General features: G+C 34.5%; 1 protein-coding gene across 2 annotated transcripts in view; it reads left to right on the top strand.

The window, feature by feature from the left end:
• Nucleotides 1-15819, top strand: part of LOC115890471 (cytosolic carboxypeptidase Nna1-like) — a 109743-nt gene that overhangs the window by 26161 nt on the left and 67763 nt on the right. For both annotated transcript variants that reach the window (XM_030910711.1, XM_030910712.1), the window contains exons 3-4: nucleotides 9685-9914; nucleotides 10739-10891. In XM_030910711.1, coding sequence (XP_030766571.1) covers nucleotides 9685-9914; nucleotides 10739-10891 — 383 coding nt within the window. The remainder of the gene's footprint in view (nucleotides 1-9684; nucleotides 9915-10738; nucleotides 10892-15819) is intronic.

The raw sequence follows: 15819 nt of genomic DNA, 5'->3' as shown, positions 1-15819 counted from the left end.
CGTATCTCAGAAAAGACGAAGAAATCTACAAAATTTTAAATCAAATTCAAAGTGTCAATTGAAACATCAAAGAAAACTATATACAATTGGAGGTCGTGATTTCAATTATTCTCTTATATATGGATATATAAACAATATTATGGCTCCTTAGCCCTTTTATTCCAAGTTTCCTTACCCATATTGTTATTCTATTTTATATTAAAAATGTTTTCCCATTGTACGATAAATTTTTGTAATGCGCTCACTGTTTGAAAGGGTGTTATAGAAACCATATAATTTCCCTCGCATATTGTTTACATTCTAAAAAAAGAAGAAAATATCGCTGATGACACAACAAAAATTGTTTTCATTAAGAAACCTGTCGGAGTTGTTATGATAGATGAATTATTTTGTAATATAAATGAATTTTCAATGGTTCTATTTTTATATACTTGCAAGTTACAGATAAATAAATAATGAATAATATAAAACTAGATTGGATATAAAAAATATAACATTGAAAAGTTATCTGTAGACAACCTTTATTGATTTTTCGATTTGTACCCTTAAATAAAAGAAATAGTTAGATAAAATGCATGCAATGTATTTATAGAGGCAGACTATAGACTACTGCAGTAAATTTTTTTATCATTGTCTATTTTTGTTCGAATTAAGTTACTGTCACTTTCAGTTGACAGAATCACATTATAGAATGAAACATTTCAATTATTTTAATTGAAATTGAATATTACTACATATTATTTTTTTATACACTCACCGGCACGAAAAACGGATACACTAAAATTTTGACGTATTTTAAAGTTAGGGGGCCGATTTTGATGATTTTTCAAACAATATGCGGCTAAATTATTTGACTTTTTATTATCTCTTTCTAAATTAAAAATGAACTTTCAATCTGTCAATTATACGAGAAAAAACAAAATATTGATATTTGGTGAAAGTTTGAAACACCCTGTGGAATACGACAGCAAAGAATTTAATTAAAATTTTTGTCGTCTAGGTACCTTTCCTTTTTCGATAGTTTGTTTTTTTAGTTCATCTCAATAGGCTTTATCTATGTTGGAGATATATGCTTTTGAAGAAGACGCTAATATTTTTTCGTAATTTCTACATTAAAACCATGCCTTTGCCTTTTGGTCCTAGTCAACAGACCTATAATAAGTTGTGGTCCCGAAGCAGGCCTTCTTGACGTAAGATTTGCTTTGTAATTACCTTGTAATCTTTTACCTTGTAATCTTTTGCCTTGTAATCGTTTGCCTTGTAATATTTTACTTACGCTCCGTTTATTTACATGTACGTTCCTTGGGTGCAATTCTTTATAAATTTGAAAAGCTGGCAAATAGCGGTTTCTCAGCGATAAAGTTACAATAAATCGAGAGCCTCAATTTGAAATGCCCATTGCCATAATCGAAAAATTGGCGCCGGGCGGCACGTATAGCCGCCCATACTAAAATATGTTAATAAAAAGTTGGTATACAGTTCTTTTAGTTTCAAAGTAAAGGGATTTTTCAATTTTGGTCCGCGGTTATTACCCCTATCCGCCACCTGGGGTCGCGTCCGATGGGAGTTTGGAGTTCTCCACACAGATTTTCTCAAAAACGGACTACGGAAACACGGAATATCTCAAAAACTGCGACTTTGACTGATTTTGATGTTATTACAAATTTTGTTGAAAATATTATTCCTAATCTTAAATTGAAAACGGCGTTTCGCTAGCTACTGTTATTTTGGAGTTACGATTTTTAAAAATTTTTAACCCCCTCCCATACCCCCTTACCAATCCCCACCCCCACCAAAAACTAATGCCCAGATTCTCGGGTGCCACAGTATTTTTGTGCCAAATTTGGTTAAAATGGGTTCAGCGGTTTTTAAGTTATCGTGTTACAGACGGACAGACAGACAGACAGACACCATGAAAATATTTTGTATTTAGGTCATTTATGACCCAAATAACTCATTTTGAGTGAAATTAAATAAACTTTTTTTTGCCGATCTTAACAGCCTACCATACCTGTTGGTATGGTCGGCTAAAAATTAAATAGGCATATACTATGAGAGAATAAAATATAATTTGCAATATTAATGGTCTAGTTTTTTAATCAACTAGTGATTAAATGTTTTATGAACATCTTCAAAAATTATAATTACTATGTACCTTTAAAAAATTTGGTTTTAGCCGAAATAGCCCCTGTTATGACCCCATTAACAAGACCGGTGCCGAAAACTATGCTCGCTATCGTAGTTGAACTATGGTTGAACTCACCTAAAAAGTTTTTTAGCTGGAATAATCAATTACATATATACAAGTTAGACCTTCTTAAGATATCAAAATATTCACTTTTTTATTTTTATTTTTGGAATTTTCTATTATTATTATTCTAGTATTTATATATGTCTATTGTTTACGATATTGTCCGATGCTGGCAGCACAGACCGAGAATGCACCAAGCCTATTAGAGTTTATGTACTTTAGCTATTTTCTGTGTTCGACTATAAAAAAACGAAATAAAACAATCATAGCAGTGGTTGTCTTTTAGACACTAACTAAAATAACTGTTTGTAGTGAAAGAACTGTGTTGCAAGACTTGGTATAGTCTATAAAATGAATAACTTTGAATTTTGATCGTTATTTTTTACCAACATGGCAAATATAAAATCCCTCTGTCAAAAAAGTTACTGATATTCTCTAAATTGAGTGCCTGAACGAATCAGATAGGCAACTCTTTTTACTTTTGTGAAATAGAAAAGGAAAATAATAAAACAAGTGACAGTTCTTCCTCTTCTTGCAAAAATCAACACGAAATGTCTTAATGTCAAAAGTAAAATGTCATCAGCTTTTGACATTTCTAAATATCAGACCAATGCCGTCTCTAATAGAATAGCCACGAAGCGAGATTTATGACGTCACGCTAGTTAGATACTACGGATTAATAAATATGTTGTAGAATACATGGAAAAAATAATTATTCCTCGTATTTTTGGTTTGTATTTTAAAAATCGAAAAGCTAAAGAATAGGAAGAGCCCAGGGTAAGATGATATCCCAAACGAATTACTTAAATATGGCGGCCAAAGTCTCATACAGCAGCTAACATCCCTGATTCAAAAAATTCTTTACCAACACAGGATACCCGATGAATGGCGAACCAGCACTACTATCTTGATGTTTAAAAGAGGAGATAAGAAGCTGCCCTCAAACTATAGAGGCATAAATCTTCTAAACACCACACTAAAACTTACAACAAAAGTGATAACAACCAAAATTAACGACTTAACATGCTTAGCAGATGAACAGCAAGGTTTCAGATCGGGCAGATCATGCACAGACGCGGTTTTTGTCATAAGACAGATAACAGAAAAATCAATCGAATATAACAAACCAGCGTATATGTGTTTTATTGATTTAAAAAAAGCGTTCGACCGTGTGCAGCTAAGAGACGTTGTACACCTTCTTTACAATAGGCAAATCCCACACAACCTCGTTAAAACCATACAAAACATATATGAAGCGAACCAAATTCAAGCTAAAATTAACGGGGTCCTGACCGAACCAGTAAATGTAAGCTGTGGTATCTGACAAGGTGATTCCCTGAGCCCTCTTCTTTTCAACATCATTATGGACGAAATAATAGGAAATGTACGTTTACTGAAGGGATACAGTATGGGCGACCAGGAAATTACTATTCTATGCTATGCCGATGACGCCGTATTGGTAGCTGAAAATGAGAACGATCTACAGCGCTTATTACATCGATTTAATTGCACTGCCAAATCACTTAATATGATAATATCGACCCAGAAAACTAAATGCATGACGAGATTAAAAGTACCACTAAGATGCAAACTGGAAGTCGAGGGCAATGTTATTCAGCAAGAGATGAAGTTTAAGTATCTAGGCATAGAAATCTCAGGATATGGTGATGTAGAAGCGGAGGTGCGAGAACGGACAACGAAAGCAACCAGAATAGCAGGATGCCTGAATTATACAATATGGCGAAATAAAAACATTGAGGTGGAGACTAAAGCGAGAATTTACAAAGCAACGGTACGACCAATAATGACATACACTGCAGAAACTCGACCTGATACAGCGAAAACTAAACAACTACTAGAAACAACCGAAATGAGAGTACTACGCAGAATAGCTGGAAAGACGCTTCTGGACAGGGAGAGAAATGAAAGCATAAGAAGAGCGTGCAAGGTGGAAAATGTAAATGAGTGGATACTCAGCAGAAAGGAAGAATGGAACGAGCATATCAGCAGAATGGACAACAGAAGGATAGTGAGAGTTGCCACCGCTAGGTCGCAGAAGCTTAGGACGTCCACAAACTTGTCAGTCTGACCGGTAGAGACGACGAAACCAAACAGGCGATTCGCCTAGTATGAAGAAGAAGAAGAATTTTAAAAATAATATAGTTTACATGAAATATACATAATATACATCAGTTACTAAAAACAATATATATACCTATTTATGGTAATAAATACTTTGGCAAATAAACTATGAACCAACAATTGCAGCAAATGTTTTACAATATACAAATAATGAATCGGTACATAAGATAATGGGTAAAATGTAAAATATATTTTAAATTCTGGGGTTTAAAAATCGATCTAATTTAACAAAAACATTCAATATCTACTAATAGTGATGCATTATTATTTGCATTCACAAAATTTATATGTATATTTTGCAAGTATCAATGTTCGAAAAATTATATTTGCAAATAATACAATATCATAGAAAAAAAAGCGTCAATGTTGGCTATGAAATAAAGATCGCTGTCATTTTATCGCTGTCATTGGCTGTTCTATTAGAGACGGCATTGGCTCAACATGGCCGCAAGTTGCTAACCTAATAAAATTAACACTAGAAAAGCCCGCGGGAACTGTCAAATTCAAAGTTATTCGTTTTACAGACTATAGCATGTGAACTACAGTACATCTGCTGGATCTGTGTCTTTGAAAGGAATTCGTTTCGCAGACTATATTTTTTAGTATGCGATGTGTTTTTGATGGGATGTCGTTCCATTTTCTGGGTCATTCTTTTTTTTTTTCTCGTGTAATATACGAGTACCCTTTAAATCAATTTCAGAAGGTAGATAAATAAGGAAGTAAATTAGCTTTACGTAATTTTCACAAAAGTAATTTGGCTTACATTACAGAGAGCTTTCTGGTAAATATTCCTGAACCTGTTCGATATATTTATTGATCGATATCTTTATCCTTAAATTGAACTTTGATAAATGTAGTGTCAAATTTTATTCGCATCCGCACAAAATCGGTAGCGTTAGTAGCAGCCGTATTTCATTTAAATCGGTATAAATACTGCAGCCATTAATGTGATTTACATAGGAAATGCCGCTTTGTAGAACATCGTTAAAAGTGGCTCATTTACCGAACGTAAAGCTGGCCATTTCGCGCTGGTTCGATTGCCAAATGATATCTTTCTCTAGGAAATATAGGCGTTTAATGCTTTTAATGTTTATTTTTAAGCGGGTGAGTAAGCAGGTCTTTTGAGTACAAAGAAGATGTTATGACCTAAATTACTCGATTTATATTCAGAATGCGATAAAATTTAATCAAATAATAGCATGAAAGTTAATTCAGTGTTTCCAAAACGTCAGTATTTTTGTGTTGTATATGAGAGTTATTTTTAGAGATTCTTATTAATTTATATACATATAATTTATATACTTACATATTTATATACATACATTATATATATATATATATATATATATATATATATATATATATATATATATATATATATATATATATATATATATATATATATATTTCTTGATAAAATAATAAATACTTATTTATAAAACTACTGTATTAAATAAAAGTAAACTGTTATAAATTTAAATAAAGTCTATAAACTAATGTCGATTTTGAAAATAGCTACTGTCATCAAATTGCCATGTCGACACCAGCCATCTTGATTGCCATTTTACTGAAAAATCGCTTTTTATTAAAAATCTGAGCCAGATAGGTATAGGAAACCCTAACATAGTTTGAAAGAGCATTTGAATCTTCTTCTATTTACTTTAAAAAATACAGGGTGTTGTATTTGAAATTTTTTATGTAAAATATATATTTAAAATAGACCTGCAATTTTTCATAATCCTGTATACATTTAAAGCAATAACATTTTTTAGAAAAGTTTATTTTTCTGACTTCAAAGTCAGCACAAGAATTAATTCTGAAAAGCAATGTATAGGGTGTTGACAATATTTTTTATTATAGCATGCATATTTAAATATCTTTAAATATCTCAAAAACCAAAGCATTTAAACATATTAAACTCGTATAATAAATGTCGTATTTTATGTCCAAAAATGAAATAAAATACAGAGTGTGTGTTCCATAAGAAAAAAATATAACTTTGGTATGGATCTTAGTTCTGACACACCCTGTACATTTGAAAATAATTTTAAATTATGAACATTCCTCTCTACATATACCCATAAAAAATTGTTTCTACATCTTTCCGTTTTCGTATAATCAACCGAGGCGAATGAGGTGCGCCAATCCAATATAGGGTCTCTCCAAAAAAATCCAATATGGAAAAATAATTGATTTTTTTTAACAGAACGTCAACGGTTTTTTGTAGACGTATCTGTTTTAGAAAAAGTAAAGTATTCTCGAATAGTTGAATTTAAATATTTTAAATAGTTTTTTTCTTTATTCTTTGTATATTTTTTTGCTTCCGACGCGACGACGGAAAGAGATAAACTTTCCGAAACGTTAAGCATTTTTTTCTTTGTTAGGCAAATTTGTATAACTGTAAACATAACTTCTGACCAAGACTTCTGACAAGCAGTTTCCGTTTAGATTTAACGCAGAAGTGTTTACAAAAAATAACAATTTTATTTTGTAGATTTTCTTGTAGTGCATAGTGGCGAAATACCCATATTGGATTTTTTTTGGCGAGGTGAATCCGCCACATAGGTATAGACATTTTTTTCCAATTTATGGTGCTACAAATTTGGAGTACAAGCATTAGTATCTCGGAAACCGTAATAGATACGAACATTATTAAATTGGGGCAAAGTTGCGCCTTAGGATGTTCGCCCAAGGCGCAAAGTCATATTAATATTTTTTGTTGGGTTGGTAGTTACTCTAGCAAACGATGATTTTAAGTCCAGAACTTGATCTCTAGCATTTTCAATTAAAGCAACAGTAGTGGATACAACTCATAGACTTCTAAAATAATCTCTGCTTGAGTACTCCCAACAAGCAATAGTAACTTTTCACTAATAGTGACATTAGAATAACAATAAACTGTGTGTTCATGATAACCGAAATCAAAGGCATTCTTTTGATGCTAAAATTGCTCTAAATTGTTAGTGCCCTCTTCAAAAGTGAATTTATCCAACAAAAATAAAGGTATCGAGACGAATCAAATTATCGAGAAAAGATGCACCTTGATAATAAGGTAGTTTTTAAATATCGTATTTTGTTAAACCATTTTACAGGGTTTTTCAAACTTAAAAATTCAAATAATTTAGCTTACAAAATCGTTTTATTTTTAGATAACAGTTGAAACTGTTATAGTTATTTATAAAAAGCAGCTTAAAAATAACAGGTTTCTATATTTTATTGCTAAAAATCTGAAAGAGTATGAGGCGGTCACCGCCAGGCGTATTAAAGCAGTTGCAAGTTGCAACAATGACGTGCTCGGTGGTAGTATTTCCAGGGTGTGAAAACATTTCTAATTATAGATTGTTATCTAAAATACCTCTCCAAAAACGGTGGTTGTTTACAAATAAGCGCTGTTTACAAATTACGATATAAAAAAGCCAAAATTCCACCACTCGTCTATACCTATACATTCCGATCTACCTACGCCCTGCTCCTCGATCCGCGTAGATCCTGAATTGCGTATCAGTGTACAGGGTGCATCTCACTCGACGGGCGAGAAGCTCTTAGTTATGATTTTACCATTTGCGGTCAAAAATAGCAATATAACAAAATGTGTAGTATATTCTTCGTAAGTAAACCAACTACACACTAGAGTTCGAATTAATTTTACACTTAAACTAGCGTGTACCCGCGACTTCGTTCGCGTCGAATTAATAATTTGTAATGGTGATGATAAAGCAAAGCAAGAATTTCCATTAACATACAAACTGGATAAAATTTTCTCACATTTGCCAAAAATAAGCTTTAAACGTCGAGCAGTTTAAGCAGAATCGTGGTTAATCAATTACTCAACTTTTTGGAACATCCTGTATGATTTTTTAAAAGAATTCTAAATATGTAAAAAATCAAGATAAATTATGCGTGTCCAAGCGTTTTCCCGAAAGACTAACCGTTTTTTAAATAACAAATATTGTAATATTTGAGGGGTGTTTTCACCCTCTTCAAAAAATCAGCTTTAAACGTCAAGCAGTTTAAGCAGAATCGTGATTACTCATATTTTATGAAACACCCTGTATATATTTTTAAAAAATCTTAAAATATGTAAAACAACAAAATAAAATATAGGTGTTTAAGAGTTTTTCCGAAAAACTCACCGGTTTTTAAATAAAAAATATTCTAACATTTGAGGGTGGTTTCACCCCCTTAGAATTCGAGTTTCAAAAAATCCCTTCTTATCGAACCTCTTCACCCTAAAGTCAATCCGTTTTCCAAAAATCAGCTTTTTACGTCAAGGGCTTTAAGCAGGATCGTGATTAATCAATGACCAGATTTTTCAAAACACACTGTATACATTTTTAAAAAATCTTAAAATATTATTCTGAAAATTTTTCATAATAAATAAATACATAAATATTGAAACTTAATAAGTAAGTACTGAAACATACAGCGCCATAATATTTCGACCTCCGCCCGTTATGCTCGTAACAGGTTGAAAAACAATGTAAAAAATGTATCTAAAACAACTGATGCGTTATTCTCCAACCTGTTTCGAACCTCCATCGACAATCGACCGATGCAACAGCGTTACTTTCCCACTTCGATTATCTCGACCGCCGCTCTGTTATGCTCGTAACAGGTTAAAAAACAACTTATCTAAAATGTGACTGCTTCTTCAACCCGTTGAGAGCCTCCATCGACAATCGACCGATGCAGCTGCGTTCTTTTCCCACTCCTGTTATCTCGACCGCCAGGCGTTATGCCCGCAACTGTTTCAAAAAAGCTGCTTTTTTTATATCCTATTATTTTTAAGCTGTTGCAAGCCCCACGCGACCATCGCCGATGCAGCTACGTTCGCCGCGCCGCGCCGTAGCGCATTCCCCACTCCGTTGTCCGTTGTATCTCAGCGCCTGTATCGATGGTTGTCGAAATAACATGTTTTCCATCCATAATCCATACTAGTTGTTTTTTGGAATTGCTTCGAGCAGCATCGAATTTCGTGGCGGTGCAGAGCGCCGACTTCGTTTCACGCACGGTCGATCTCTGCGTATCGTTATTTTATATCTGGTTATTTTTTAAAAGTAGTAACGGTTGCGTTATGTTATTTCTAAATAATTGTTATAAAATAACAGACAGTTAAATAACAATCCATCACTAACTTATTTTCCCTAAATAAATACCAATCATAACCATTATTAGTGGAATGATGGCAAAAGGTATACTAATAAAAACTGATAATCTTATTTAAACGTTGTTTGAATGTTCCTTAACATTGTAGTATTATTAACACTTTATTTTACTGTTTTTTGTTTCAGAATACGAAGCCGACGTGAAGACACTACAAAACTGCCTATTTCCACCTCAACTGACCTCGTCTAACAGTTATTTTTCGAATTTCTTTATCAAGACTACAGCTTCCTTCAACGAAGACGATGAGGAGCTTCGCATTAAAATTAAAGAATCGTTCGTGGCACGGGAACTGTTTCCTAGCATCAAAGATGCCGCTTTTGTTCTGCAACCACCAAGATGGCCAACTGAATGTCAGGTATCTTATTTTTGAGGATGTATAATGTAGAATGAGTCGAAGTAGTACTCATGCCGGCAGTCAGTTGCTCTAAACAAAGCTTCAATGGAGCTCAGAATCTGGCTTATTACATAGTATAAGATAAGAGAATATTGTTGCGACCTAGCTGGGGGTTGTTTCCTAGGATCGCTAGACCAGGTTCTCTCTTTTAATCAAAACAACCATTAGAAAGGTATGCATTTATTAAATAAAAGCGTACTGACAATTTCAACAAATAAGTGTAAATGACAACTTTAGGAAATGTCAAGCCTTAAGGGTTCAAGACTCAAAGAGATACTTACAGGAACATCTTATCTGACTGGCTGACTTCTGTAACTGACTAACCGACCGACTAACCGACTTATACTGCAACTAACCGACTACCCTTGACTGTCTTCAGCATGCCCTTTTATATTTGTTCGCTCGTCCCAATCATCGGCGGGTGCGTCATAAAAAGTTTTCTTTGTATATTTCCAGCACCGATGTTTAGTACGAGCTTGCCTTGAAACATCATGCTACATCGACCTGACTTTAATTGTTTTAATTAACAATGTTTACTATAAGAACATGTCTAGGTCGACGTATACGTGAACGATTCCTTTGGGTCTACATCAAATTGGTTTACTGGAATTATATATTACATGATTTTTCCCAATTTGATATAAATCCAAGTTGGCTTATATTTAAGTCTTGACAATATCTAGGTAGATACGCAAAGTTCAATGTAAATGATCATAAGACTGCAGGCTTATTACGAATAAGCTGTGGAGATAAAACACAATTATTGCCTTAATGAATTCTTCCAGGTATTAGAAGAAAGGATAAAACATATCAGTTATATTCCGCCATCGCCGGAACCTTACTACTTAGTTACTGGGAATGAATGTCAGCCAAAGCCTTCCGGAGAAGAATGTGGGATAATCGTTTACCAATACACACCAATTAGTGCTGTAAATTACGTAAGTAATGTAGCAACAATTTTTGAGAATAATCATAATTATTTTCTGTAATAATATGAATCAGAGGACTGATACTGTTTGACTAAAATGTCAAAACGAATGACAATGTTAGGAAATAAATATATAAATTCGGCAACTTGACATTTTTTACAGCAGAGCTGCCACGTGAATCACCAGCGCGAGATTTAAATTCCAGTTTGTCAGCACGGCGCCGAATATGTCCATGATTGGCAACAATGAATTTAAAAATCGCGCCCTCGATTAAGTAACTAAATGTTTATTTGATATGAAATATAGTTTATTATTGGTTTTTACAAGGGGTGTGGTGTAATTTTTCGTAGAAATAGATTTGTCTGTCTTGGAACGGTTCTATCCTTTTTTAATCTGTCTATAATTAATGTTAATTTTTGACAATTTTTATGTCAATTTTTAGTAAATGATGGCTAGAGATTGACCTCGCCAAAATTATCATCGATTATCATTTCCAAGCCGTCTTTGACCTCGTTTTTTTCTGATTATATACGGTATTTACCTTTGGTTTATATCCTACTTTGCCAACATGTTGGCAAACAACAGGAAATATGGCCTGACGTATTGGGAAAACATGGAATAGGAAACGTAAATAGCAATGGTGAACGCTTATTAACAACATGCGCAGAGTATAATCTTTGCATCACCAATACGTGGTTCATGTTGAAGGACAAGTTTAAAGGTACCTGGAAACATCCTAGATCAGGCCACTGGCATCAATTGGATCACATAATCGTTCGAAGGACGCATCTAAAAGATGTTAGGCTCACAAACGTCAAAATAGATGCCGAATGCGGCATTGACCACCGACTTTTAATTTCAAAAATGAAAATCCAGTTAAAACCCAAACATCCACACTATAAAAAGCAAAACAACATGACCAGATTGAACGTACGGGGTCTAGAGAACAAAGATACCGCCGACGCCTTCCGGGAAGCCATCAAAGAATCACTTTCACCGATAACTTCAATCTCAATATTGGAAGCTGAACAAGGCCGGACACAATTAAGGGATGCGATTCATAAAACCAGTGAAGCAGTACTGGGAAAGTCGAACAAAAAGAAACAACCAGACTGGTTTAATGAAAATCAACCGCATATACAGACAGGCTTTGTTGGAACAAAGGCATAGAGCACATCAAGCAGTCACTGCAAATCCACATAATCCAAGACTGGTAGACAACTTTAAATCAGCCAACAACACGCTTCGAAGAGAACTGCGCCAAGTAAAGGATAGCTGGTGGTCACAAAAAGCGAATCAGATTTAAGAGTACGCCACGCATCACGATTATCGTAAATTCTTCGAGGCTGTAAAAGAAGTATACGGTCCAACTAAAAAGGTAAGCTGCCCAATCATGGCACAAAATGGCGAGCTTCTAAAAGAGGAAGAACAAGTCAGATATCGTTGGAAAGAACATTACAGTCATATCCTTAACCAAGAAAACAACCCCAATATAGAAGCACTAAACACAATACCTCAGTATAACAGCCTCGATGCATTAGACATCCCAATAACAGAACAGGAAATAAAGACTTCCATAAAATAGCTTAAAAACAACAAATCAGCTGGCTGTGACGCGATTCCGGCGGAAATCTATAAGCGTGCAAGTAAAGACCTTATTGGTCATCTTAAGGCTCTCTTCGATGTCGTATGGGAAAGCGGAGAGGTACCTCAGGACTTTCGCAACGCGAACATAGTGAATATATTTAAGAACAAAGGAAGTGCATCATATCGGCGGAAAAATTCTTGCAAAAATAATGTCAAACCGTCTGCACCCATATATAGAAAAAATCCTTCCAGAATCGCAAACGGGTTTTCGTACCAACCGCGGCACCGTCGATTCCATATTTTCCATCCGTCAACTACAGGAAAAAGTAAAAGAGCATCAGTCTAAACTTTATGTTGCATTCATCGATCTAACAAAAGCCTTCGACTCTGTGAACAGAGATGCGCTTTGGGCAATTATGAAAAAGTTTGGAGCACCCAACAAATTTCTTACAGTGTGTAAAAGCCTCCATAACAACAAGTCAAGAGTGTCAATCACATCATGGATCACTGAGCGACCCATTCCTAACAAATACAGAAGTTAGGCAGGGATGTGTCTTAGCGCCTCTCCTATTCAACATATTCATGGCAGCGCTCTCCATTATAGTGGACAGCAAACTGCAGGAGAGAGGATAGGGCATTAGATACAGATATGACGGCGGCGGCGGTCTGTTCACCATAAAAAGACTCAGGGCAAAAACACGTACAAAATTTATCACAGAACTTCAATACGCTGACGACTGCGCTCTAGTTGCAAACACGGTACAACAATTAGAAGAAATGTTGAACACATATACCTGGGCATACGAGGCTTTGGGCCTCAAGCTAAACATCGGCAAAACTAAAATCATGTGCACTCCCTCGGCAGATCACAACAATGCTATAAAAATCGGAGAAGTACTATTGGAATATGTGGCGGAATTCAATTACCTTGGCAGTTTGATTTCGGAAAGGGCCAATATTGACTCTGAAATTCAGCACAGGATTAGTAGCGCCTCAAGAGCATTCTGGAAATTAAAAGACAGGGTTTTCTACAATCATGACTTGAGTACAAAAACAAAACTTGCAGTGTACCGAGCAATTATAATCCCCACCATATTATATGGGAGCGAAACCTGGGTGCCGTACCGCCGACAAATGAACGCATTAAACAAGTTGCAACAGAGACACCTTAGACAACTCTTAAGAGTCCGGTGGTTCCATCACGTCTCAAACCTATCGGTCCTTGAAAGAGCTAACTGCGAGAGTATTGAAGTCATGGTCACAAAATCCCGCTTAAGATGGGCTGGTCACGTATGCAGAATGCAAGAAAACCGCATACCAAAATATCTGCTTTACGGTGAGCTTGTAAACGGTAAGAGGAGGCCGAGTGGACAACTGAAAAGGTACAAGGACATTTTCCACGAAAATTTAAATTCTCCACGAAAATTTAGATTCATGGAATTAACATGCAGAATGAGTGGGAAAAAGCAGCTCACAATAGAACTCAATGGAGAAGGGTTGTAAACTCAGTTAACAGCGGCAACCAAAAAGTAAAGAGGCAACAAAGCAATGAGATTTTTAAATGTCCGGAGTGCGGTAGGCAAATAACATCACGTATCGGGCTTTTCAGTCACAGAAAAGCTCATAACTCCTTGCGTGACTATCTTCTTTATGTGTGTCGAATAGTCGTCAGCGAGTAACGGCTGTATGTTTGGTATGGTATCCTACTTTATAAAAGCTTTACTAGTCTGACTAAATAAACCATTTTTTACCTTATTTTGCTGTTATCAGGCGCGGTCTAAATAGCTTTTGTTAAATCATAGTTATAAAGTAATTTGTAAGCTTTTAGAACTTTCGCAGTTCGCAGTTCTATTTATTACAATGGAAAGTTCATGTTCCTTACAAGAAAATGAGTAATAATTCATATTTCTAAGTTTAAATAACGGATCCCAGTAAACCATTAATGCTAAAAATAGTTTCTAGGTATTTTGTAAAAGACAAGGTGCATGATTGCACGATCAAATACATTTTCTTCAAATTTATTTTATTTTTTTTATTTTAGTTACTTTTTTTTCTTTTAATCTAATTTATTTTTGGAAACAAAAATAAATTAATTATAAATATATAAACGGTTATTATATACATCAACAAAACTCATCTTTACAGCACTTAAATGGCATAAGTAACGGCCCTTATTAGTACCGCTTTCCCGTAAATTATTCTAATAAAGTTGCGATGAGTTTTTTACGGTTATTAAGCTATCTTGTACCACTTCTCACTAAAAGAGGTTCTAAAAAGAACAATGTTCGACTGCAAGGCCAGCTAGTAAAAAATTTCAAGCTTAAAGTATCAGAACACTATTTATTTAAACCAACTAAACTAAAGTCATAGGTGTGGTCATAGATAACCTTTAGATTGCCCACTCCCCAAGAACAGTTAACCTAATAGGACTGCTCATTCAGCCAAAAGTGTCAGCCAGGTGCATGCGAAAACTGCTCGCTTTGTGACGTCATTGTAGTCCTTGTCATGGTTATTAGTCCTTATCCAGCAACCAATAATACACACACGTGCATTATTGCAAAACGTTCATTATTTAGTTTATTTATTTAAACACCTTATATGTATGCAGTATTGAAAATTAACTGTATAAATCTTATTAAATACTCGGATAATGCATTTTTAAGAACTGCAGTTCCCAGCATCACCTTTTTCAGGCATTCTTTTTAGAGTACTTCCATATTTTGCTTTAAAATAATTAATAAACAATATCGTAGACACTTAGTAAGCACTTTGTCACAATCCAGAACACAAAATGGACGTATTTAAACACTCTATAGCTCTAAAAACTTTAAAAACACCTTTTTCACATTTAAAATTGACAAAATAATTAACTCAAAATTTCTCAGCTGTTATTTTTATAAGTTTACCATAGGCAACTAATAAATACGCACTATCATGACAAGGACTACAATGACATCACAACTGTCAGCTGAAGCGCGGGAAGAGGCGAACGGACGTCTTATGAGGATGAGCAATCCTATTAGTTTACCATTCTTGACCACTCCCATGTTATTGAAGGAGCCCTTTGGGAGCCGTATTTTAGCGCCATCTAGTAGGATAAGAAACAGTTTTTTGCACGTTAAAGAAACCTGCATTACCGACATCATAAACCGCCTTTATTTGAATCGCAGTTCTTTCAATTTTTAGAGTCAAAATTCAACTATTAAGCTATAAGTTCTAGTTAAACCTAAGTTTTGTCTTTAAATTAAAAGATAAAACTTAAAATTAACTAGAGCTAGTAGCTTAAATTAATTTCTATTAAGAATAGTTAGTAAAACAACAAATATTTACATTAAAAAACATTTATTTAA

Source organism: Sitophilus oryzae, unplaced genomic scaffold, assembly GCF_002938485.1.
Source record: "Sitophilus oryzae breed Bouriz unplaced genomic scaffold, Soryzae_2.0 scaffold_866_pilon_pilon, whole genome shotgun sequence".
NCBI classification, from domain to species: Eukaryota; Metazoa; Arthropoda; class Insecta; order Coleoptera; family Curculionidae; genus Sitophilus; species Sitophilus oryzae.
The sequence above is the reverse complement of the archived record's forward strand: the minus strand, read 5'-3'. Positions and strand labels throughout refer to the sequence as shown.